General features: G+C 35.0%; 2 protein-coding genes and 1 long non-coding RNA gene across 3 annotated transcripts in view; 2 read left to right on the top strand and 1 right to left on the bottom strand.

The window, feature by feature from the left end:
• The window catches only part of LOC136039818 (BAI1-associated protein 3-like), a gene marked incomplete in the record, with an annotated part of 299,965 nt that extends 292,930 nt beyond the window's left edge, over window positions 1-7,035 (top strand). Inside the window, 1 exon segment of the mRNA XM_065723725.1 lies at window positions 1,319-7,035. Within this exon segment, the coding sequence (XP_065579797.1) occupies window positions 1,319-1,410 (92 nt within the window).
• Window positions 4,966-26,097, bottom strand: LOC136039823 (uncharacterized). The gene is made up of 2 exons (XR_010620564.1): window positions 25,760-26,097; window positions 4,966-7,449 (listed from the first exon to the last, which is right to left on the bottom strand). It is a non-coding gene; the product is annotated as an uncharacterized LOC136039823 (long non-coding RNA).
• LOC136039819 (proton channel OtopLc-like) overlaps window positions 10,027-27,979 on the top strand; it is a 97,325-nt gene continuing 79,372 nt past the window's right edge. The window contains exons 1-3 of the mRNA XM_065723726.1: window positions 10,027-10,164; window positions 12,947-13,069; window positions 16,066-16,180. Coding sequence (XP_065579798.1) covers window positions 10,130-10,164; window positions 12,947-13,069; window positions 16,066-16,180 — 273 coding nt within the window. The 5' untranslated portion in view covers window positions 10,027-10,129. The remainder of the gene's footprint in view (window positions 10,165-12,946; window positions 13,070-16,065; window positions 16,181-27,979) is intronic.

Here is a 27,979-nt window from a genome sequence, read left to right as displayed (position 1 = left end):
TCTTTGAGCATCTTCATCGGATATATATATATATATATATATATATATATATATATATATATATATATATATATATATATATATATATATATATATATATATATATATATATATATATATATATATGTTTTTAACTACGTAAAACTTGCGAATATACAACATTCTTTGCTGTCCCATTGTCTGGGCATATAAATAGATTGTCAGGTTTACCGACTCTTGAACATGCAACGCATAATGGTCCATGGGAAAACAATCCGTATTCAGATCTATACCTCATGATTCTATTGATTGCCCTTGAGCTTTGTTGATGGTGATTGCTAATCGACCATTTCCTTTGTTGCCGTCGTCATTTATATATCCCCCTGTGCCCCCCGGCGTTTGATTCCTCGGCACGCTTTCTTTTCTGACTTTCTCTATCAGCAGCAAGTTTTTTGGCATAGACTCTTTGAGCATCTTCATCGGCTTTTGCCATTGTAAGTTCATCAGTCATTTTAAACTTAAACATTAATAGATTTCTACGTGAACATAAATGTCTTAAATATCTTTAATGACGTCACCGTCATAGCAAAAATGACGACAACTAACTTCATGACGCCAGTCGACACAGAAACATGACGTCACCTGATCCACAGACAGACAACTTATTTTTATATATATAGATAGATATAATTCTAAAATTGTCAGGTAATTTTCTTTTTGAAATAAAAACTAAAAATTATTGCTCAGACAACATAAATATTTTTGATATTTACATAATAGCTTTAGTGGTTCTGGACTGAAAACTAAATATGCTAATCAAATTGGGAATTGCAATCTTTTAGGTTGAAAAGGCAGATCAATTGGAATCATGAGAATGCGTGGAATAAGAAAAGCCTCACCCTCAAAAGGCCCTGTCAAGATTGTTGCCTCTATTACGTTATAACAGACATAACACGTCATTTGTGTCCCGGTGTCTCGGTCTGTAGTTTCGTTAGTCGACAAACATGACGTCAGACGACAAGCAACTTCATGACGACATACAGCTCAATCCTTATAATGACGTCAGTCGACAAAAATGACGTCAGTCGACACACAAACATGACGTCAGTCGACAGACAGACAAACAACTTATTTTTATATAGATAGATATATATATTTATATATATGGCAAATATATTATATATATTTTCATGTAAAGAGAGTTGCTGTATACCTGTTTTTCTCCTTCTATCTCTCCCCCTATCTCTCTTTCTAGCTTTAATTTTATTACTAACTTACTAGTGTATTTATCCACTGTTTGCTTGAAATATTTATGTTCGGTTTTTGATTTCTTTTTCAGGTCACCCAGTTCTGAAGGTCCTTGAAACAAGGGTCTGGGATAAGCTGGCTCAAGACTTCGTCAAAAAGCAAAAGGAGCGTTTTATGAGTTAACTTTCTTAGGGTCCCACTCTGCCTTCTCAAATTTCTAACTGCAAAAATAGGTCTAAACTTTTTAATACTGTTATTTTTCTTTTATTCTAAGAGTTATGCAACTAATTACTTTTTGAGTGATATTTTTCTTCAACATTTTCAAGAAAGCAGTTAAGCTACATGTATGAAATTTCTAAGAAATTTTCCTTAGGCTCTTGGATCAGCTACTTTCTTTAAAATATTAGAGAATACGCACCCAGAAAGTAATTACTTACCGTAGCCTATATAATTATGGTGTTAATGGATCACATTTCTCTCAGTATTTAATGCTTTTCTTTTTTTGGGTTTTATTACCTCTTCATAGTTTCTTTCGTGCTGCAAAACCTGTTTTTATATTTGGTCGTGGGTAAATCTATTATTAGTTATTCAAACATTTTGAATTAATTTATTTACAAGACAGGCAAGTAACATAGAGGAGAAAAGAAAAGTCTATCAAAGTATCCTCTTTTTTGTTCTTTTTTGGTTTTAAATTCCTAATGCCCAGTTTAGTTCTTTACTCATTATTTTTGACGGTTCTCTTGATAACCTTTTTTGGTTATGATTCTCTAAAAAAAAAAAAAAATCGAAAAGTTTCTTTTTAATAGCAATTATTAATTTAACAGTTAAAAATGAAAACCGATGCTTTTTTTCTTCTTTTGGAATAGTTCGATATCAAATATTTTGAATAGTTGGATATCAATAGACATATCAAAAGAATTAGCTTATTACGCTGATTCCAAATACATAAGGAAAAATCAGTTTAGTCTTACCAATCAAGGGCTATGAGCCTGAGGAAACTTGCCTGATTTCCAAAATAGGGGGTATGACCTGCTAAAAGTCAAGGAATCCTCACGAAAATCACACCATCAGATACGCCACATGGAGCTTACTATTCGTGGATCCTTCACATGCTCTTTAAATGGCAAATTTTTCATTTCCAATAAATTAAGCAAATCGTCATATCACCTTAGCTTTCTCGGTAAATTTTTCATTTCGAATAAATTAAGCAAATCGTCATATCACCTTGGCTTTCTCGGTTTATTCCTTCTTAGGTTTATTTCTTTAAGTGGGCTTTAAGTGGGATTCTTATTTTTGTTTTTCGTAGGTTCTTCGTCTAGATATTTGGACATTTTTCTTAAGCAAAAGACAAAAATAGTGCTTGGGACCCGCGCAAACTACATTTCGAAAAGAATTTGAGCTATGGAATTGAGTTGAGTTGATTAGAATTGCATTGAGAATTGAGTTTTATTGGGAAAAGAGAGATGACAAGCACAAAGAAGTGAAACAGTATAAATAACAGGTAGAATTTTTTAATAAGACTGTAAAAAACTATGTACTAATAAAATACCCGAACATTTTAGCGTCACATCAGGGGCTGCTACCAGCGAAAAAAAATGATCTAGACAAAACAGCATATAAGGAAAAACATAAAGATATAAAGAAAAATACTGTACAATAAAAGGAAAATTAAACAAAGATATTTTTTTGTTATTTTCTCTACTATTGTATAGGGGTTTTCATCTGTGTATATGATTTGCTGGTGTATTTTAGCTTTTGTCTATAAGTTCATTATTATTTTTTTTCTGCTGATAAAGGCTTCCACACAAGGACCAAACACTCAGGCCTTTTTTAGTTTACAGTTCTTCCATGTCTTTATAAACAAAATTTTTATTTACATACGATATAATATGTCACTTTAATAACTCATAGTCATTGCAAAGAAAAAGAAAAAAAGAAATACCAAATGACACTTAAAAAACAAAAAGAGACAATGCCACTAATTTATATTTTCAAATTATTTTTTTAACCTTTATATTACCCTGCTATGATAGCTCAATCCCCAAGAAAAGAAAAGCAAGATTAGATATAATTAAAATATTAAAGTAAACACTGTAGAATATTCAACATCACAGATTCTGCTTATATTTTAGAATACAGGTAAAATACGTTAAATTTCTTCTTTTCGTATTGTTTTATTTATCATCGTTTCTCTTTAGCGGCTCAGGTTTGCATATGGAGGGAATTTTCTGCGGGAGAGGAACTTTCCACGGGCAAAAATTTCCTGGAGGGAATTTTCTATGGGGGAGGGGAATTTTCCTGGAATAAATTCTATTGAAACAGTTATTGTACAGCGGCGTAATACCCCCGTTATAATGATAAATATTTCCTCCAAAATCCATTCTAGCATACACTATAGGATACGGGTAAATGCAAGTAATGTAAATTTCTATAACTTTTGGATCACCAACCACACAAAATTTCCTCCCTTCCTCCTGCTTGTGCTGCAGACTATTTAAGATGACAAACGAAACAATTGACCAGTGCCTATATGAGCGTAATGGGCTCTCAGCACATCAAGATTAAGCCAAACTAGTAAACTGCTTTTACTTTTACAAGCTGTAACCAAAATCTGGGTGGATTAGACCTTATCAACGAGTGCATCACTAGAAATTCTTAGTCTAATATTTGAATATTTAGAAATAAAAGGGTACGCTGGGGCTTCTCTAAGAAAGAGGAAATGAAAGAGGGCTAAATAATACAAAATGAAAAGTCCATAAACCCGAAAGGAAGAAAAAAAGATCAGAGTATAGTAAAAAAAGTAAAACTCTGAACGAAGTCAATTGCGAAATATAATAATAGGCCATAGAAGAATGGTTCTTATAAATGTAAAAACTGGATTAAGTAACGGTAAACTAGAACTTTTTTTCCGAAAATACTGTTTGCAGCAAGGCTATTCCAAGCTAAACAATGGCAGTTATAGGCTGTTTCCAGTGTGTTTTAATCTACCAAAAGTAAATTTTCTTTGTAAGGACACTAAGATTGAGGTTACTAAGATTACTATTATTGTTTTTCGGCTGATAAAGGCTTCCGGACAAAGGCCAAATACTCGGGCCTTTTTTAGCGTATATTTTTTCAATGTATTAATAAAATGTTTTTTTACATCCACTAAGGATATAATATATCACTTCATTAGCTGATATTCATTGCCCAGAATAAGAAAGCAAATTACCAAATAATACAGGAAAACAAAAAGATACAATGATTTATAAATATTTCAAAACAAACCACCAATGGAATACACAACACTCACTCCCACAATTTCCCACAAAGCATAGCAACAAGTTTACTTTTCTATATTTTCCAAATTTGTCACGATAATCTAGACCGAGCCATCTTGCTCAGAAGAAATATTGTCAAACAATCCAAGTTATGTTCCGATAGTCGAACTTTGAATCAAAATCAAATTTTGCAATGGGGTGTTCAAGCAAAACCCAATTTAGTAAAACTGAATGTAAAGGACTATCGGAAAACCAATGGGTACGAAACGTGAGGTTTAGCAAGGGTAAACCTATTTTATTTAGCCATTCTATTTCTATATTTGACCGGTATGTCCCCCTCCCATTGTTTTCAGTCAGTCGGATTAAAAACTTGAGTGTACAAAAAAGTGGTGCACAGCACCACTCTTTTACTGACTCATATTTATTTATTAGGTAAAGGGGCTAATGGAAAACTATGGAATAAAATTAATGAAATAAGTTCAGTCTTGTCGGTTAAAAACAAAAACGAAGTATAGGCGTAAAATATGAGTTAAAAAATCATAGCTGCAAAAGCGTTAATTATAGTAGCAGTTGTGATTATACCTATACTTTGTAGTAACTTTGTAAGTAGTTTAATTCAGTAATCAGTGATTAGGTAGTAAGAAGTCTGTAATATAATCAGTATCTACTCAAAGGTGTTTTTATTGCGGATAATGTTAGTCATTTTAAACCAGCAGTTGACTATTTTATCTGGATTCTATTTTCTGAAGAGACTGTACCAATCAGAGTACTGATCGGTACAGAGTCAGGGCTAAAACGCTTTTTTTTAATGCTAAGATGCTAGCCACCCTAATAGTATACACCATACTAATATATTTACTAATACTAAATACTGATACATATATATATAGATATATATATATGTATATATATATATATATATATATATATATATATATATATATATATATATATATATATAGCTTATAAATTTCACCAACATGATACCATGCAAATTCTGTATGCTTTGCATTAAGATGGTAAAGTGGTAATGTGGCCAGTTGTTTTAATGAAAAACTCTTTAGATGAAAAAATTTAGTCACCAATTTTAATATGAAACTAACCTGCCCGGACTTGATCTTATTTACTAAAAAATCGAGATCCTTCACATTAAAAACTTTACAGCAAAAAAATGGGACTTTGCATATTATACAGTCTATGTTAATGTGTTTTTTATACAATCTCTGCTCATTTGGCAAAACCTTAATTTTCTTATTAGCATGCTTCGACAATGAAATAGTTCATTCAAGAGTTTACTTTGTAAGAGGTCCTATGGAGTTTTTATCGTAGGAGGACCTTCTACTAAAAAAATGTATTGCATGTACCGTCACTCACGGTGAATCAATATTAAACAGAAATACATGATGTTATTAAAATACTACATAATCCATGATATTCTCAAAATAATGCATTTTAAATCATATATGTACAGCATTGAGATGATAAAATTTGAGCAACTACCTAAGGTTTTGATGAGGAAATTGAATCATCGGATTTACTATATAACCTAAAATAAATAATCTAACCTATTTCAAGGTTTATTTACTACAAACATTGACTTCCTTCACATTAAGAATTCACAGCAATAACAATTTAGTTTGAAAATCGGGCATCACATTTAATCATTTTGCCATCTACCAGACTTCGATGGAAACTCAAGGTATTAGATTTAATGACTCAGGGTGGTGAAAGGGGTCTGCAAGTCTCAGGTGTCCAGTAGCCAAGTGTTATTATGGTGGGATAGCCCGCTTGAACAGTGTCAATATGCATGCGTATATATGATGGTAATTAGAAACAGTACCAGAAGTGGCAAATTTAAAGCAGAGAATCGAAAGACTCTGGTTTTGCTCGACAAAGAGTGGTATTCATTGACTGTCAGTGACGCTTTAACTAAAAGCACAAAATACCACTTTCAATAACTTTACGTCAGCGGAAAAGGCTTCTGATTAGATGGAAGTAACGTAACACAATCACCTTTATCCAGTCAAAGATCATCTCATGACTCTTCTGATCTCAATTTGGCCTTACTGGCATAGTTTCAAGACACACACACCAGATGATGATCAAACGCATTGACAGTTGTTCAAGCACACGCGTTCAAAATAGTGATAATTGTGTGTTTCATTTTCGAAACAACCATGACATTTGTGGACCACATTTGCCACCCTGTAATTAGCGTTACGAGGTGTTGCGACATGTCCAAAGTTTGCTTTATAGTAAGCCTGTACTCAGATGTGACACTTTTCAATGATAAATCTCCCTATTAATGTTTTCTTTCTTCTGTTTCTTTTCCAGTCTGTGGTTCAGTTTGAACTCTCTTTGTTGTTTGTCCTGATAGTCTACCTGATTCGACTTTTCAATGTTTATGTAAAACTTTACCTGCGATTATAGAGATTTATTATATTTGCTATATACATATACGGCACAATTTATTCTATCTAGCTAGTTCTATACATTTTTACATTTCTTGTATGTACTTAATGGTGTGAGAAATAAATTACATTTCGTATCTGTTTTCATGTTTGTAGTACAAAAGCAGAAGAGTGATTGACGGTGACTAGTAAACAAGTCCAGTCTTTGACATCAATTTTTTTTTCAGTCGCCATTTAATTGACGGACTAAGAGGTAAGTCCTCGTGCATATGAAATAGAAGACATAGGAATTCTAAAGCCAGCAAACTGAAAAACATTTGAAACATTGGACAAAGAAGATTCCCGGTTTTTCTTTTTTTTTTTACAAGTAAAATCCGTCAGAATATACCTCAATTTATGTTTTATTAATATTCTATTCCCGTGTAACATCCTTTTTCTACTTTTTTGGCTATTTTGAGTCACCATTGGCATCCTGAGTATTTTGTTGCCTTCTACACCTCCAGTCATGTCATCAGTCCTTTTTTAAAAGGTCATCAAGCGTCGGTATCTACCTAGAAATAAATTTTTTTGCCGCGAAACATTGGTAAAATAATCATGCAGTTAAAAAAAAAAAAAAAAAAAAAAAAAAAAACATACTGCATAACTAATTTATTCACATATGTTCCTGGTATATAGAGACTTGCAAGGAGAAGTATTAGAAAAGGCTGGACCTAATTCGTTCGTGGCTGAAGTAGGCTATATGCCAAAAAACGAAAAAAAATTGAAGATCCACAGCATAGGTAATCCTAGTAAGTATCTCGAGTGGTACGGTCTGGTGTACTTAAGTTGAGAAAAAAAAATGATAAGATTTATAAACAGAAACTATTAGCCCGTGCCACTTAGTTTAGCTTAAACTACTTCAACATTTAGCTAATTTAACTTATGACAAAACAATATTTTTCAAGTCAAATCAATGTGCACCTTCAAAAGAGACGCTCCGAATTGAAAGTTAGCAATGATTATACATGAAATACTTCAAGGGTTGAATGAACCATATAATCAATCTTCTCATTTTTTTTTAAAAACTTTTCAAGATTTATTTTGTCAAGCGAAATCAACCAGATGACATGAGCACATGAATTCTGGCTAGTAAGTCTGATTGGAAGCGAAATTTTATCAAACAGTTTCTGGTAGCAAATTGTAAGTAAGGAAAAACACAGCTCAATAGTAACCTACACTGAATTTTGATATCAAGGGGCGTATAAAAAAATCGACTTATTAAGCTGATTCAGAATATATAAGGTTCAATAAGCTTAGTGTTACCCAAAAGAGACTACCAGCCTGAGAAAATTTGCCAAATTTTTGAATAAGGGAGGAAACCACCCTAAAAGTCAAAGAATTTTCATGTAAACCCCACCACCAGATTCAGCGTATCAGAAAACCTTCCTGTATAGGTTTCAAGCTCCAATCTACAAAAATGTGGAATTTTGTACTTTTTGCCAGAAGAAGGATCACAGGTGAGTTTGGATCTCTTTGGGCCAAATTGCGATTTGAAACTACATAATGACAGAAAATGCCACTTTTCCATGGTCATTTAATCTTTTGGTAACTTAAAAAGGGCACTAGAACTTTCTTTTATATGTCCAGTCTGATGGCGTGATTTCATTAAAATTACTTGCTTGTTTGGGTATGCTCCCCCTTTTCCGTAAATCGGCCACATTTGCTCAGGCAAGTAGCTTTTGATGCTTAAAATTAAGATTAATAAATTTTATATATTTGGAATGAACATAAAACGTCAATTCTCTTGATGTATAATTTTATTTATCTAAATATCCTTTTTCTAGGGTTTTGGCTACTATTGGCTTCTTCTTTCTGTTCAATACTAATAATTTTTGATCATAAAACAACTTGTATGATTACAGAGTCATTTAAGTACCATTACTATTACTTTACGATTACTTTTTACCATTAAGTAATCAGATTTTTGATTACTGATTCTGATTGAAAGTTTGCACTTTACCGAAAACAATCCTTGCTTAATTATTGGAGGGAAACTAGCCCCTCCCTCCCATGTCCTTTTCCCCAAAAAATTTGATCAAAGCTTTTAGTTTTGATTAGCGTGGCCGGAAGGTTCAATAGCTATGCTTCTGAGGAAGACATAACCCCCACTTTCCCTGGGGAAATCTGTACTTATGCAATTTGCCCATTGTTTACATATGGTGTTATTAAGATATGTACTGATATTCTTTGGAAGGAACTCTGTGCAGGGAGAGATTTCTCCCAAGAGGAAAATTTTCATGAAAAAAAGTTTTTGGGTAGGGGAATTTTCCAGGGAAAATTTTCTGGGGGAATTTATCGGGGAACTTACTTTCTATACGGCTACTCAATTTTACAAATAGAGAGAATGTTCTGGGGATTGTCCGGGGGAAATTCTCACGTGGATTGAATTATTTGGAGAAGGGGTCCTATGGGAGGTGAGATTTTATATAGGATTTCTCACATGATTTGAGAAATGCTCAGAAATAAAAAAAAAACAGTTTTTCTTTCAAATAAAAGTAAGAAGATCACTAAGCAAGAGAGAAAACTACTAAAAATGGTGTTAAGTCACCAGGGATGACAACTCTGATCCATAGATCTAGAGAACTCATCGAGGACTCAGAGTTATTGAGGGCCAAGTCTATTTTTTTTCGGAATACCAATATCTCTGGATACCTGATAAAGTTAGCGCATTCACGAATGTATCTATAATCGGCTTATTACATGAGATGTGTAGTAGTTTCTGATGTCTTTAATAGCCTGATTTTCTTACAGATTGAAGGCAGACTGAATCACGTATCATTAGCTTGATTTATTGCTCTCAGCCAAATGGGTCATGCAGTTGTTACCTTATTTTTACATATTTATAACCGAATAGCAAGTCAGTTATAGCCACCTGAATTTGGGTATCTATACACTGAAGGTTATTTTTTTTCGTGACTTGGAAATGAACCCTCTACGTTTTACTCACATTGACTAATAAAGCTGCTACAAATTTAAACTTCATAAAAAAAAAAGCCGGTTAAAACTATAGACAATGCGAGTCCTTGCAAAACAGGTAGGCTAAGAAGTTTTTAACGAAATTGGATAGAAAAACAGGCTTGTCGTCACAAAGCGAGCGACACTATTGCAAAATGTGCCAGCAGAAAGCACCAATGACCTTTCAGCGAAAAAAAAGCTTTTCAGTAAGTTTCATTCATTTTTAAGTATTTAAATATGAGACACAAAATGGATTGCAACTTAATTGAAGAGTAAGTGATATTTTACCATTCGTTACTAGCTCTGATATTTGATCATTGTCAAGCATCCTGTAATTGATTATTATATTGGGTAGTAATTTTCAATAACAACCCAGTTAAACTAACTATCTAAAAACAGATATAGAAGCTAGTGACTCGACACATGCGTAAGTTAGGCTCCACGCTTTACAGCCAGGTGAATCATTAACTGAATTATTGGTAGCAAAATTGTGAGCTTTCATGGGTGCCATAGGGCCAGTGAGACAGTGAATCCCCCGTCCCTTGGAACATCAAAACATGTATAAATGACATAATTTTGCAATATTCTCAAAGAACCTGAAGTACAGAACAGTGACTTTCTAATAACTCTGAAAATTGTTGGACTATGTAATGCGAGGAACCGTCTAAAGAGCTATTTTACACCTGTCCTACACTCTTAGGTATAAAGTTTTTACAATCTAAGTGCCTTTATTTCGTTTCGAAAAATCCTTTTAGAAATTCCTCTACAACTCAAACTAGGGTTTAGGAAGATATTTCAGATTCCTCTCTTCATTCCTTTCTTTCTTTTTAGACTAATAAGAGTCTATAAAAGCTTTAATTGATTGAAGAAAAAATCTCACATGTTAGTAAATTGTGAAGTTGAAATTTAAAACGAACAGAAACTACTCTAAATACGAGAGAAGCTCCCCCTTCAATCCCAACTCCACATCTTGAAGTTCGATTGGGGCTTTCCCAATAGTATTTTAGACCGTAACAAATAACTTATAGCTACTGACTAATTACTACTCTATTATTTTCCAAAAAAGGTCATTTGAGGGCTCTGTTATTCTTACTAAAGCTCACCATTCTCGAATAATTTCTTTTTTTTTAAGTATCGTGTTGAGCTTTGCCATAAATGTGAAGACTCCGCTAGTTACGCGTATGTTCAATTTTTCTTTATTGGTAACAATGTTTCGAGAAAGAAGGAGCTCATTTAGGTGCATTTGCTTTACACGATGACGTGCAACTATACTAGACTGGTGGTGGAGTAAGGTGGAACCTCTTCTCCCATATCTGTACCATAATTTATGTTCCTTTTAGGTTTTCATCGCTGTTCACTTTCATGGAAAAAAATTCATTTAATTCTTGTTCATTTCCACTATCCTATTCAAGTTCTTCCAACACAGGAGAAGGACGCCTCCTCTTTTGAACCATCCGCATTTTTTTTTCACGATGCCTCATTTTTTTTCACCATTTTTCTCTTAAATACACCAGCAAAAATCCAAAATAAACGGGTTGTATTCTCTTTAGGACTTGTCTAGCATGTTAAGACTTAATATGGTCTGCCAAGCAACTCTTCTCTTGGAGGAAAATATTCGAACTAGGGATTAGGCTAGAAAGGAAAACCTTCCTTACACAAATGTCACGGAAAGACCTCTCATGTAAAACTTGGGCTTAAATGCAATGTTACAATTGCCATAAGTTTGCTGGAATTGCAGTTATGCTAAATAGCAGGAACACCATTGCACAGCAACTTGGCCTCGAAAACAGAGGGGCGATATAAAAAGTTTTAGAGTGTTCAATTTTATTTAATCGATTCATAATTTTTCCTTGATTGAGTTTTGGCTATGTTCAGGTCGAATTCTGGTTCTGAAACAAAATCGCAATTATCTGCTATGGTATCTCCTTTTATTTGAAAAGAATAATAGAACTTTAAATTTTCGCTTGAACCAGTTGTTTCTTTGCGTTCTATGCCAATGCATCGGCTTGATACAATCACCAGTGGTGAAAAAGCACTTTCGGGGACACATAAAAGAGTTGGGATTTTGACCGGTACATGATCGTTATTATGACCTCAGTTTTCTGTTTTTACAGTTTTTCTTAGCCAAAATGGGGTTTTTCTAGGTATTTGCTTAGCCTCAATCAGCTCGTATAAGCCTTCTCTTCCCTCTAGGCCCTTGCCTCGATAGGGCCATCCTATAAGTGATGTAAGCTATTAAACTAAAAAAATTGTTAATTCAATTTTGTGTGTATTTATGTCTTTAAAATATGAAAAAATTTCAATATACTTTGAATGTAGAAGCTTTCCCTCGATGATATAAAACTTACAACCGATGGAGATCATCAGTAATTCCTTCAAGATTCTTAAGCAGGTTTACAATGTGTGTGCAACAGCATATTCTTGACTTCCAGTTTAGTCCGTTGAGGGCCATGGTTATCTTTTTCGAATGGAATATGACAAGTTGAAAAATATGGTTATAAAGATAAAGGTTTCCATAAGGGTGTTGCACACCAGAATTACTCCTCAACGTTCTCCTGAATATTTTTGAATATTTTGGTCCTTTTAGATGAATCTCAGTGGTCTCTTTGGTCCTTTTAGATGAATCAGTATTGCCCTGAAGATTTCTGGAGTTTCTCCCCCCCCCCCCTATATTTTTAAAATTACCATGTCTTTGATATCTTTATTGAAAAAGAAAAATCTCCACTCTATACTTTGAATAATACATTTTTTTTTGTATCTCCGGTTAAAAATAAAAATATCTTTAACCACTCCCTAATGTTTTTGTGACTTGATGCCCCTCTCTCCATTATAAAAACCTATGGCTTCAAGTGTTAAAAACCGAACAATACTCTGACATCGAATATCGAATATTATGATATAAAGGCAAGTCAATGAGCAGTCAGTTTTCATATTACAGTTTTTAATTTGTTAAGTTAATTCAGTTTAACAGGGGACATGAATTCATACGGGCTATGTTCATGATTAATAATTTAGACTCCACCAGCAAGTTTGATTTTCTATTTATCTTTCTAGGCCGGCACTAGCAATAACAGTTGATAGCAGTCGCAAAACAGAAAGTTCGACAGTATATTCAAAAACTACGCACAATGCAACAAGAGATTATTATGCAAGACAACATACAGGACAACGAGAGAGGTAAGTTAAATTAGCAAGGTTTAGTGGGGGGCTTTGCTCTAAAAAAACTAACCTTCATCATCAGTAAGGCCGTATCTAGAGGGTGGACAGGGGTTTGAACTCGCCCCCTCGCCCCGAAATGTCTGTCCGACTTGTAGGAAACGTAAAAAAATAAATATAAAAAGATTTTTAATGTGTTTTTTAAGTTTTTTTTGTAAAACCCTCCTCGAATTTTTTTTGTAAGCCCTCTCCCCCCGAAAAAAATCCTGAGATACGACCCGATCATCAGTATATTATCATCAGTAAACCCCATCATTAGCTATTCATCAGTAGACCCCGCTGTTGTGACTCGTAGCAAACTTAATCGCAAACTTTCATTGGGAGAAATTCAAGAGAAAGACGTGCTATACGCGTCGCTCCTTTCTCTCCATTTCTGAAGTGATATAGCGCAGATTCATGTAAAGGCTACTGAGTTTGGGGTGGTAACATCATCTTGCCTATTACGACAGAAGCATCTAGCGTTTTATTTAATGTTTTTATTTAATTATAAAATACAGAAAAAATCTTAGAAATTGTATTCATTGGCTGTATTTAAAATAGAAATATTACTTTATATTATTCTCGAGAGCCCACTTAAAAGCCTATAAGCCTTATCCCATCCTTCACCCAATCTAGAATAAATAAAATATATTTTATTTTCATTTTGGGTACGATTTTGAATGACTTGCGTAAGTATTCTAACAACTGTTTCCATGACTGTTAATATTTGAGTTATAGTACACTTTTTGGTAAGTAGAAGGAAGAACTCCCTTACATAGAATATTTAAACTACAGCCAATTTACCAATGACGTGTTCTTTTATATCATTATTCCAGTGCCCTTTTTTAAATAACCAAAAAATTTGAAGGACAACTAGGCCTCCTCCCACGCTCATTTTTCCCCAAAGTCACCTGATCAAAATTTTGAGATAGCCATTTTGTTCACCATAGTCAAAAAATCTAATAGCTATGTCTTTGAGGATGTCTTAATCCCCCACATCCCCGGGGAAGGGCTGAATGTTATGAACTTTTCCCGTTGTTTACATATAGTATTGTTTACTGGGAAGTATACAGACGTTTTCAGGGGGAATTTTCGCTGGTGATGGGAGGTCGGGGAGGGGGTTACTTGGGAGTATCTTTCCATGGAGAAAGTTTTCATGGGGAAGTGCCGTTGCTATGAAGGGGGTGCTGGATTTCCCAGCATTATTTAAAAACGACCAGAAATTAAATATAAAAAAATACGTGTTTTCAACACAAAGACCTTCACCTTTCTACAAGACTCTCACCTTTTTCAAATTTTTCTGTGGGTGGGTGATTAAGAAAATACTATCACCAGGGATGTCTCTATCCCTCCCGCCTGTATGTAAGGAAGCATACAAATATAATCCAACATTTTACTTTCAAAATAATTCCATAATAAGAGAAGAGCTTTTACATCCTCAGCACCAGCGGTGCAGACTCATTTCTAACTAATTCAGGAGAGGTAGTTAGGGTTGAACTATACACAACACCTCTATCTTCATCAGAAGAAAACCTGGAAACATGCACCTAGAGATTTACTTTTAGAGACTTTTGATCCCCCCTTACGTAAAGGTCCTTAGAACTTCCCAAATGCGCGCCCTCAAGCCCAAGAAATTAGCAAGACCTCAATCAAATTCTCTGAGTATATAAAAATATTGCGTGAGTTTTGTTCTTTGGAGATGGCCCCCTAACGTCCTACTTTTGATCGGCTAAGCATAATAATGTCATCTTTTATTTTAAACTCCGAATTTTATCCGAAATAAGATTGGAGTTATCAGCCCTTCAGTATCTGTGTTGTACGCTTTTTCAAAATATATTTTTCAAAAAAATTTCAAATTTTTTTTTCAAAATTTGTGAAATCATTTGTGAAATCATAAAGAACAGATTAAAGGAAATCTCTACTCTTTGCATTAAAAGCAGTTACAAATAATTTTCTCTAATAACTGAGCTTTTGTGTGAAAGACATGCTTGATTAGGAGTGACTACGCCACCACGTAGCATTATGGCCTCCGAAACTAAGGTGCTGTATAAATAGCTCTTCGACAGTTTTAGATAGACTGGCTATGTCAAAATTTTGTTTCAGTAGCAATTTGGCAGCGAGTTACAGAAATTGTCACTGTCACTTTGCATTGTGGTGCGATCACTTTCGTACCTAAAAAGGTAAATAAAAATTTCAATATCCGTCTGTGTCATTCCTCCTCCGATATTTTACAGCACCTAGCTAGATACCTGATCCCTCTTAAAAAATGGCAGTAACAATAATAAATAAATAAACGCAGCTGTGACCATTCTTCTCGGAAAAAAGTGAAATTTCGCATTCATACACACAGGAGACTCCGCTCTTGTGTTTTCAGATGTGTTAGAATTCGATGAAGTAATTTTCATCAAGATTCCAGTCCTTTAAAACAGTGCAAGTTTTCTTATACTAATAACTTTTGACTGGTAGATTTAACATGAATCAATTTCAATATATTTAAGATCAGCAGGAAATCTTTGGATATGTGTTTGCTTAATTATCAAAATACGTTTTTCTGACTTTTGATACCTATAATTGTCGCTTGCTGCTTACGTCTTTACTGCGAACGATCTGACTTCTTTAGATAGTATTTTCCGATGAAATCATTTTGTCCTAAGGACGGTGTTTTGTCCCTAACCAACATCCTGTCTTTCGGCAGTCCTGTTTTTCTTTTCATATTTTAAACTCTTTCCTTTCTGAAATTTGCCACGTATATGAATTTTTTCTTTCTGGGCTGTGGTCCCATGCTCTCTTTGAATGCCCGACTTTGTGCATTGGCATTCCTTTGCCAATGCGATTTCAACTAAAAAACAAATACAAAGCCTATATAAACGCTAACGGCTAACGGTTAACGGTTATTATTTCCGTTAACGGTATTATTATTAAAGGCTAAAGGTTATTATTTCGTTTTTTTCTACAGTTCAGTCTTTTTTCTTTTTTAGTTCTGATGGTATGACATCACTGAGTGCTTTGTATTGCATGCTGCTAGTAGTCTTGGGTCTTGTTTTTCCGCTTGCTTCTGTAATTTCATCAAAAATTCCAACGTTTTATTACGAGGTAAGTCAATTCTTATTTCGCAGCACTAGGGGGGGTAGTGGGATTTTTCTACCTTCATGACGGGGATTCAAAGGGCAGCATGATATACTGTTGGCAAAAAGTTTTGCTTATCTGATTTTATCACACTAAAATGGCCGGTCCAGTCCGTTTTATGATAGCCTACCTCCTTTTTTTTTACATATTCTGAATTTGTTAGCTATTTTGTTATAAAGTGCCTTGTTTCTTTTTGCTAGTAGGCGATAAAAATGAAAATGCTTAAGTTTACAGATACGAGTAATTTTACGATTACGATACGAGTCATTACGATACGAGTTATTACGATTACGATACGATACGATTAAGATTACGATTACGATACGAGTAATTTAGGAGTAATTTTATCACATCGATGGTGTTGCATTTGCAATTGACAATTCGTGAAATAACTGTTTTTGGAAGTCTCATTTTACTTGAAACATGTACACGATAATTTTCAAGAGCTATATCTCAACTATACGAGTCTTCTCATCTATAATAGATAAAATAAGCGATGTTAAATAGACAAATGTGATTAATCCCGTTTTCTTTGGAACTTCGGACTGTTAGCAAAAGGATCCACTGAGCTAAATGCAAATGTAGAAAATTTTCTCGATGGGGGGGAGGACGTATTAGTTTTGCCTTATAAAAATTCAAAGTGCACTTGAGATTGAAAAAATTTAAACTTTATTATTCAATAAGAACAGATTGACAACATGGGGATGGCTTTCATGACAGTTTAACATAGTGAAAGATAAAACATTTTTATTGAAAATTTCCTTCGGTGAAAATACTTTGAAGGACTCCATTTTTGCATTCAAACAGAAAGAAATAGAAAGAAATTTTAATAGAAAAAGAAATAGAAGTAGATTCTTCCTCCTTAAGGATCCCACCACTACTACCACAATTTTACAAAAATTCCGTTAAAACTTCCAAAAAATCTGAATATTCAAACGATGAAAAATACTGTTTTTGAACATCCCTTCCTTTCTTCTTCTGATTTTTCTGTTCTCCTAAAATTTTAATGAGTATACAACAAGGGAGTGTACAATAATGATTAACTTCATCACATGCTTTTACTTCTTACTACAAGTCACATGACTTGTTTAAAAACTTTTGACCCGTAATATACTCCATAAAGTTGTTCTTCGTACTTGGCAACATTGAAAAGAACTATTGTCCATAGTGAGTTTTGATGTCACAATATCCGAACAACTATGGTAGATCACATGACTTAATTACCGGTCCCGAACAAAACTAGCTTGGAAAACCTTTAATGGAATTACGCAAGGGTTTTGACTGAAACACAAAGGAGACAAAGGTAGAATCTTCTTTATATGTAGGCTAATTAAAAAAATCATCTTCTATTTTCAATTGAAAGTAAAGCATAACGTTAAAAATTAAAATGAACAAAAACTATCCATATACCCTCATCTAACAAAATAACTGATTCTTACTTAATTTCTGTGTGTTTTTAATAGCATATTCAGACTCATCCAAAATATAAGGGACATTAGAATCCCCTCAATCCTCAACCTTATATATTGAAGTATAACTTTTGCAGGAAAATACGTCGAAAAAAGAATTCACACCAGAAATATCCCCTCTGATAATTTTTAATTTTTTTAATTGTTTTTTTTTTCGGAGCTCTGATATGCACAAAGCTATCTTTAATTCATGAAATTAAAATTGCCGTTCGGGGAGGAAGGGTCCTCAAGCAACTATTATAAGGGGTATGCTCCTACTCCACCACCTTTCTGTACACAAGTACTCAAATATTATCTTCTATTTCGCAACAGGGGAATCAATTGTAAGGGGCGGGGATGGGGGCAACTGCCCTCCCAGACCTCGGTTTGCCCCCCCCCCCTCCCCCAGACCCCAGTTTGCCCATTCATAGCTGAAATTTGGTTTCATTTGGAATCTTGTCAAAACCGAGATAAATCTGAATAATTCAAGCATTGACAGAAGCAGATCAGTTTATTTTAGTTTCTATATATTTTTATAGCAATATAGAGCACCTTTAAGGGAATTTTATAGTACCTTTATGGTATCAAATGGCTTATTTTTTAGCTTTTACTGTAACTTTCACTTGATTTGTGAAAATTGGCTTCAACTTCGCCCACCCTCAGGATTTTGATAAGATTACGCTACTGTTTTGCCGTAGAAATAAATTAATAATAAGGAGAGAATTTTCGCCCTCTCTAGATCGTTATTACACAATAAATCCAAATTTGTCTTCGCGATTTAAATTCCCTTTCTTATCGAACTGAGCATGCGTCTAAAAACTATGTTTCCATAAGCATGAGCATGCGTCTGAAAACTCGCTGTTTATTAGATTCAGACAGGTCCTTCCGGGCAAAACGATTTAATGAAACCCCTTTCCCTAATAGCTGGCTGGTGTGTATTTATAAAAAAACTATATAAACACCAACAAGGGTGCATATACGTTTTACGTAATGAACATTCACTTGGTAATATTTTAGTCATATTTGGTTCACAAGTGGTATTTTGCGGCATAAAATGGTAAGCAAAGGCTCTTTACTCTGGCATAGTCTCTTTTGCTAGTTGAAATACACTGCGACTTTAAGTTTTCGCTTGAATGATTCCAGTTCCTAATTTTCAACGCTCACTGACTCGATGCAGCTACCCAGGGCGTAGCTCCAACATTTTTACTGGGGGTAGGGGAGTGAGGTTGGGCAAAAGGGGTCTATATCCGGATGGTCTAGGGGTATGGGCTATATAATATTTTTTCCACATTATTGGGGGGTGACTGCCTCCTCCTGCTCCCTCCCCACAGAAAATACACCTCTACGGCTACCCCTAGTGAAGAAAAGCAAAAAACTTGGCCAACTTTCTCGGGAAAAATAGTGAATTGGGTAACTTTGTATGGATAACCTTTAACATTTTATTATTGTGTTTTTTTAGGATGCAAAATTTGTCAAGATTGTGGTAATCTTGCCAAACAATTTTATGGGTAAATTATAGTTATTGGATTTTTTTGTGTTTGGAGTCAACATGAGAAGTTGATTCTTTTGATATATTCTATTAGTTGTTATAATTATTTACTTTTTGTACTTTTGGTTAATAATCGCTCTTTACTTACAGTTTATTACTGCAAAATTTTTGAAACAATAAATTCTACATTATTGATTAGGTTTACAGAAGTACGAATTTGAACATTCCCATTTTCCCATTAATTAATTAATTCCCATTTTTCTACAAGTTAAAAATATCGACGTTGACACCAGCATGAGTTAGATTAATGACTAACACCTAATTATCTGTCTAAGGACTTGGTAAACTGCAAAAAAATCAAAATTTAATTTGTCGGGGGACGGGAGACAGCAAAATATAAAACCCTTACTGACTTGGAGGGAAAGTTTTTTGTCAATGAAGTAGTTTTTCCGAACACTTCTTATTTTAAATTTTTTTTCCCCTCTTGTTGAGAGGAGAAGGGAAAATTCATACCTTGGCATTTTAGTTTTTCTTTCATTATAGTCTTAGAAATAGGAACTGAAATATATCTTAAAAACAGGCTATTGTTTGTTAAATGGTCAGTCAAAACGGTATCTAATAAAAGGAAAGCCTGAATACTGACGACGGTTAAAAATTTAAATAGGTATAAATTAATGAAAGAACATATTGTACCTATTATCGAGTAAATTATAAATTCCGTGATTCTTTTTCTACTCCAAATAATGTAAATGGAATCCGTAAAACTTTACGTAAAGACCTATATATGAAGTGGTATGAGCTATTCTACAAAATTGTTTTCCCTGGGACTTTTCAGTTCTTTTAGTGATCATGCTGAAAGTAGTATAGCAGCACTATGCAGTCCAGCACTAACATAATTTATTTCAGCCTGAACCTTTAAAGATAGAGGCAATACTCCAGAGGTAAGAGTCCCGAGGCTCTAAAGATTGCCTATATTTGGGTCATTGACCTACTTAGACGACCATACTACAAGAGATTATTCATTAGCATAATCCGGCCGGCATCTCATTTTCAAATACCTGTCTGAACCTGATTAACAAAAGAAAGTTGAAATATGTGTTTTGATGATTTAATTCTATGACTAAATTTTTTATTTGGATTGAATGAAAGCTGGTCTTATGAAGTGTCTGAGTGTAGTAATCTGGAGAAGTTATGTTGCCCAATGAATCAATTGCTATGGTATTTTTTAGAGGAAACTTATGGTCATCAATATCCCGACTCCAATAGACCCCCAACATACCTTTCCAAAACTTTCATTCCCCCCTTTTTTACTTAGAATTTTTGAGACTCAAAATGTTTTGAACTTCCTATTTTTCTCGACTTACAATTTTTTTGGGCTTAGAATTTTTGCACAGGTGAACATGGTTTCTTTTGATCTTTTTATGCGGCTGTCCCAATGGTACTCTATGGCTGGTAATTGAAAATACATAGTTTGTTGTATATTTTCAATCAGTATGTTTTTTACATTGAAGTGATAAACACTTGTATCACGTTTAAAATAAGTGGAGATGAATTAGAAGAAATTTTTGAACTATGAGACAAGTATTAATGGAGATTTATTGGAAATGAATGCATGCTTTATCATGACAGTGAGATATTCAATTCCTTAGGAGCATCGAAAAGATTCAACTCTTATGATAATGGATATACGAGACTAGCTTTTACAGAGAAGTTATTGCTCAAAGATAATGAAAGTCTGAAACTAATAGTTGAAGCTGAGGGTCAACTTCTTGCTAATGTTTCTGGTATTACTTTACCCATTAACAGATCCTATCGCCATCTTTCTGGAATTAGCATTCAGATGAAAGCAAAGGAAAAAAGAAATTCCTACTGTTGCACTAATGTCATAATGCATATATTGTCTATGTGCCAAAACTGCAAAACATTTAAAAATAACGTGGTAACAGACAGTGAAATCAAAAGAATAAAATGGCATTGGCAGACAATATAATTACGGGTTATAAAGATGAATTGTTGAAAAAACAAGTCGCATGTGAACATTATAACTACCACTAATTGTATGCCAACAGATATAGTCAGTGAACCCAATAACACCAATGATGAAATGTATGATATGATTGTAACTTAAACCGTGTTAAAACTTAGAGAGAGAAAGAGACAGGCAAATAGCTACTCAGACACAGAGGCACAGAGAGGAGAGACAAGCAACCAACCACTCAGACACTCAGGCTTAGAAGAGAGAGAGAGAGAGAGAGAGAGAGAGAGAGAGAGAGAGAGAGAGAGAGAGAGAGAGAGAGAGAGAGAGAGAGAGAGAGAGAGAGAAATAACACCTACAATCACAAAGAGTCAGACGCAAGAACATAGAAAGACAGAAACGAAGACAAAAAAAATCTGCTCAGACATACAGATAGAGCGAGAAATAACATAAAAACACACAGACTCAGGCTCACAAACTCACAAATAAATACAGAGAAACATGCAAACAGTCACTCAAACACATAGGTAGATAAAGAGAGAGACAAAAACACATACAAACCAACAGACGCACGTGACAAGCAAACATCCACGCACACACAGGCACAGAGAGAGAGAGAGAGAGAGAGGGAGAGAGAGAGAGAGAAGAAACACACACAAACACACAGGCAGATATACAAACACTCAAAGACATAAATAGAAACATGAAAACACCCGGTCAGAAACAAAGGCACAAAGAGAGAACGAACGACAGAGAGAGAGAGAGAGAGAGAGAGAGAGAGAGAGAGAGAGAGAGAGAGAGAGAGAGAACCACTAATGCACGCTCAGGCACAAAGGAATAGAGAGGAAGCACATACAAAAACATATTTGTACATGCAAACAGACAAAGAAAGAGACGGTGACAAGCAAACACCCACTCAGACACATAGACGGAGAGAGAAAGGCCAAATAAAAACAGAATCAGACACACAAACACACATAGACGGACAAAGGGGACAAGCAAACACGCAGTAAGAGACATAGGCACAGAGAAGGACAGAGACAAGCACACAGAGTCAGACACACAAAAATACAAAGAGAAACACAAACACCCGGTCCAACTCAAAGAAACAGAGAGTGGGGGAGATAAAAACACATACAAACACATAGATTGAGACATAAAAACAGACAAAGACAGACATGGGGACAAGCAAAACACCTGCTCAGACACATAGCCTCAAAGAGAGAGTGAGACAAGTGAACAACTACAAGCACACACATTCAGACAAAGACAGACACAGAGGCAACCAGACAACTGCTCAGACACATAGGCAAAGAGAGAGAGAGAGACAGAAAGAGAGGGAGAGAGACCCAAAAGACATACAAACAAACAGAGTCAGGCACACAAATAGATACAAGCAAACACCCGCTCAGACACATAGAAACAGAGAGTGAGAGAGACAAAAACACCTACAAATACAGATTCAGACAAACAGACAAAGACAGAGACGTTGACAAGCATGCACCCGCTCAGATACACAGATTTTGTCTCTCTCTCTCTCTCTGTGCCTGTGTCACTGAGTAGCTGATTTTTTGTCTTTTTCTCTTTCTGTTGCTGTGTGTGTAAGGGGGTGTTTGCTTGTCGCAGTCACTGTCTGTACTTGTTTGTGTGTTTGAATCTGTATTTGTATGTGTTTTTGTCATTCTTTATGTGTGTTTGATTGACACTGTCTCTTTCTTTTTCTGTTTGTATGTCTGAATCTGTGTTTCTACGTGTTTTTGTCTCTCTCACTCTCCCTGCCTGTTTGTCTATGCGGGTAATTGCTTGTTTCTTTTTGTGTGTCTCTCTGTGTCTTTGTACGTGTTCTTCCCTTTCTCTCTCTTTCTCTCTTCCTCTCTCCCTCTCTTTCAGTGCCGGTGTGTCTGAAGGGATGTTTTCCTTTCCCCTCGCCTTTCTTTCTGTGTTTGTGTGTATGACTTTGTGTGTTTGTAGGGGGTTATCTCTCTCTCTCTCTCTCTCTCTCTCTCTCTCTCTCTCTCTCTCTCATTCTCTCTCTCTCTCTCTCTCTATCTATCTTTCTCTCTTTTTCTATCGTTCTCTCTCTGCGCCTTTGTATCTGAACGGGTGTTTTCATGTTTCTGTTTATGTCTTCGTGTGTTTGTATATCTAACTGTGTGTTTGTATGTGTTTTGTCTCTCTCTCTCTCTCTCTCTCTCTCTCTCTCTCTCTCTCTCTCTCTCTCTCTCTTTTCTCTCTGCCTATGTGGCTGAGTGGCTGTTGGCTTGTCTTTGTGTCTGGGTTTGCATGTTACTGTGTAAGACTCTGTGTGTTTGTAGGTGTTTGCTTGTCTCTCTCTCTTTTTCTCTGCTTTTGTGTCTGACTACCGGCTGTTTGCATTTTTCTCTGTCTGTCTTTGTGAGTTTGTGTCTGAATGTGTGTGTTTGCATGTGTTTTTCTCTCTCCTTCTCTCTCTGAATATGTGTGTCAAAGTGGATGTTTGCTTGTCTCTTCTCTGTGTCTATGTGTCTAAGCAGCTGTTTAATTGTCTCTTTATCTCTGCCTGTGTTTGTGTGAGCAGATGTTTGCTTGTCTCTGTGAATTTTAGGAAAAAAAAATACAGCTCATTTCTCTCAGGCTCTGGCAAAAGCCCTGTCAACCTATCTCAGACTCTAATATACCTCTATGAGCCCAATAGTAATATCTCTTTCTCTGAAAATTTGGTTTCTTACATCTCTGAGTTTTGAAAAACATTCTAAACGTTCAACTTGCTTGCGTTCCCTAAAAAATAATGGAAAAATAACAAAGTAATGCTTAAAATATTTTATGGAAATGACGATATGTAGAATATCATCAAAGAAAAAAAATAAAATAGTTCATTATGTTTTCTCTTGACATGACACTTATTCCATTTTGGGGTCATACACGAGTTTTAACAAGGTTTCACCTGCAATAACATCACCCATTTCATCACCGGTATTATTGGGTTCATTAAACATATCAATAGTAATTTAATGTTCACATGCGCTTTTTAATTTATCTTTATATCCCATTGTTATATTGTCTGTCAATGCCATTTTTTCCTAATTTACTTTCTATTACCACATTATTTTTACATTGTTTGCAGTTTTGGCACATAAGGAAGGTATGCATTATGACATTAGCGCAACAGTAGGCATTTTTCTCTCCATTTTCTCTCATTTAAATGCTAATACCAGAAAGATGGTGATAGGATATGTCAACGGGTAACGTGTTACCAGAACCATTAACTATGAGTTTACCCTCAAATATTAGTTTTAGACTTTCATTATCTTTGAGCACTAAATTCCCTGGAAATGCTATTTTCGCAAATCCATTATCATAGGAGTTGAATCTTTTCGATGCTCCAAAGGAATTTAATCTCTCACTGTTCGCAAATCCACCATCACAAGAGCTCAATCTTTTCGATGCTCCAAAGGAATTTAATCTCTCACTGCCGGGATAACGCCAGCATACATTTCCACTTTTTAAATATGCTGCAAGTATTTATCTTTCCAATGTAAAGAAAATACTGACTGAAAACATTCAATAAACTGGGTAGTCTCAACGACCATTCACAGAGTACCACTGGGGCAGTGGCATAAAAAAAACGAAAGAACATGTTCACTGGTCCAAAAAAAATTCTAAGCCCAAAACATTCTAAATTAAAAAAAAGTCCCAATAATTCAAATTCCAAATAAGGGGACCAAAAAGTTTGGGGGAGGGGATTTGGGGGTCTATTGGAGGTGGGATGACCATAAGTTCCCTCTAAAAAAATGCCATTAATTTATTGGGGAAGATAGCTTCTCCGGTATAACATACCCAAGCACATGATAAGGCAAGCTTTAATTCAATCCAAGTAAAAAAAATTTTCAAATAAATAAATCATCAAAACACGTATTTCAATTTTCTTTTGTTCATCATGTTCAGACAGGTATTCGAAAATGAGATGACGGCGGAATTATGCTTGGGAATCATCTCTTGTTGTTTTGTCGTCCAAGTAGGTCAGTATCCCAAATATAGGCAATCTTTAGAGGATTTGTTACATGTTTTCTTTTATTTGACTTAAATTTTTCCTTATTTTTTCTTTTTCCTTCGTGCTATCGGAATTTTAATAGTTTCTTATGCTTTTGCGTTTTATTTAGTAGACTAGATACTGCAATACTTTGTAGGGGCTTAACCACTGAAAAGAAATATTCATTCATTTATTCATGGTTAGTCAAACAGGTACTTCAAACTATCGCTCGGCAATTTTCTCTTCCTAACATTTAACATATCTCCTACACACTTTCATTTCTCCCACGCTTTAAAGCCATGATGAACCATTGCCATTATCGTGGATATTTCAATCTTAGTATTAAGACGTATCCTTCAGTTCCTCTTAATTTCTTAGGATATGAAAAAAAAATCCTTAGACTTGCCCAATTAGCTTCTTAAAACATTTTTATTTTTAATATCCAATGGTTTGTGGTGCTATTACTTATTCTCACGTTATATACCTTTTGCTATCGAAGTTTATAAAGTCAGTAAATTTATTTGATATTGAAAGCATTAATATTGCCAAAAAAGGGGGCTTGACCAACATGCCCCCTGAAAAATTCTGAGTTTACCTCCTAACCAATCAGTAGAATGTGACTTACGTATATTTCTCAGTTAAAATGCTTAGAAGATTCGTATAAAATGGCTAAGGAAGTGCTCAGGTGTCTTCTGGATTCTTACTCCAAAACACAGTTTCAGCACACTACGATTTTTAGTTGTTGTTTAGATATAATCCACCCTCTAAGAACGCCTTCAGAAACAAATCCTCTGTCTATGCCTGGAATTAGTGACAGCGTTTTTAGTTAAAATCGACTCTCGAGTGGATAGTCTGCTGCATGCGATAGTCAAATATTTGAATTGTGCTATGACCTTATCATATTTAGACCTACAATCATATCACAATTTTGGAGTCTCCGGATTCGCCATTTTCACTTCTATATATTTCAATAATTAAACTACCAGGAACAAGTTTTTATTTTAGTTAGGAAATTATTTGACGCAAAGCTTTTAACTATTGTTTGCCGTCTTCTTTGAGAGCTATCTCATTAGCGTTCAGAAGAGTCATTGCGCTAGCTTTGATTTAATAAAGAGCGAAGAATCTCTCTTGTATTGTATTTTATTAGCTTTTTTCACTGATCACATAGTTTGGAAGAATTAGTCATAGAAACTTGGAAGACTAATTAATTCTATTTAAAATCAAAAATGTAGTGTTCTTTTTATTCCAATGTGATTGAAGGTCAACCAGCCCTCTTGTCTGCCTTTGTTTTTCCCCAGGCAGCCCCAAGGCCTCCCACAGCATAAGCTTAAAATTTTCCTGCATCCGAGGATGACTTGAGCAGCGCATCACCAGGAAAAAATGACCTAACTGATGCAAAAAGCCTACAAACTTTACAAACAAGTTTTATAAAACAGTTCGTGGTAACGAACTGTGAGTAAGAAGAGATGCAGCTAAACAGTAACAGAAACGCTAAGAAGTAGGGTCTTGATAACAATAGATACATCAAAAGAATTGGATTGTGATGCTTATCAAAAATATATAAGGTTCATCAAGTTTAATGTTACCCATCAAATTTTACAAGCACGAGAAAATTTGCCGAATTTTTGAAAAGGGAGGATACCCCCACACAAAAATGAAGTAATTTTAATGAAAATGACACCATCAAGTTCAGTAAGTTGGAAAGCACTATTGTAGAGGTTTTAAGCTCTTAAATACAAAAAAAAATGGAATTTTACATTCTTTTTTTTTGCCAGAAGAATGATCACGGATGTGTTTGTTTTGTTCGGTTTGTTTGTTTTGTTCTCCCAGAAATGATCGTATCAAACCAGAGATCCTAGAAAATCAGGAAAGGGCTCATTTGATTGAGAATATGGAGATTTCTGGTCTCCTTTTAAGTGTCCAAAAATATTGGACGGCAGCAAGCCCTCCTCCCACGCCCCTGTTTTCCCAAGGTTGTTTGATCAGGATTTTGAGATTGTTCTTTTGTTCGGCATAACCGAAAGATATAGTAACTGTGTCTTCCAGGCTGACTTGGCCACCCAAAGCCCCGTAGGGAGGGGCTGCAACAATAGATACATGTCCAAAAATATTGGACGGCAGCAAGCCCCCCTTCCACGGCCCTGTTTTCCCAAGGTTGTTCGATCAGGATTTTGAGATAGCCCTTTTGTTCGGCATAACCGAAAGATATAGTAAATGTGTCTTCCAGGCTGACCTGGCCACCCAAAGCCCCGTAGGGAGGGGCTGCAAGCTTTGAACTTTGCCCATTGTTTACATATAGTTGTGGTTATTCGCTCTGTAGGGAAATTTTAAGAGAGAGAAACTTTCCATTAGAGGGGGTCTGGGAAAAACTTTCCGCACAGAGGTGATTTCCTGAATTAAAACACAATTGTAAATTAAATGAAAAACTACTGTTTTTTCGAATGAAAGTATGCTAAGGAGATTTTTCTCAGATGGAATCGTAAGCGAGAAACTCTCTGGTGGGAATTTGCAGCGAGGATGGGATTGTACAGGGATAATTTACTGGGTGGATTATTTTACGCGGGGGAGCTGTCCTTGGAGAAATCTTTCTTGGACGGGGGAATTTCTATGGAGGAGGAGGTGGGTTTTCTGGCATTACTTGAAAAACGATTAGAAATGGAATTATGAGAAGGACTGCCTCCTCAATACCCTGCTCTTTATACTAATGTTACACGCTTTATCCAAATTCTTGAACAACAAATCCTGAAACACTAGGATCGTTTAATTTGGATAACTAACTTTTCAAAAATTCTTAAACTTTATCATGAAAAGTGAGGTAATGAGGATGAGGCGACCCCCTCTTATA

Source organism: Artemia franciscana, chromosome 20 (assembly GCF_032884065.1).
Source record: "Artemia franciscana chromosome 20, ASM3288406v1, whole genome shotgun sequence".
Taxonomy (NCBI): domain Eukaryota; kingdom Metazoa; phylum Arthropoda; class Branchiopoda; order Anostraca; family Artemiidae; genus Artemia; species Artemia franciscana.
This window is presented reverse-complemented; position numbering and strand designations above follow the sequence as displayed.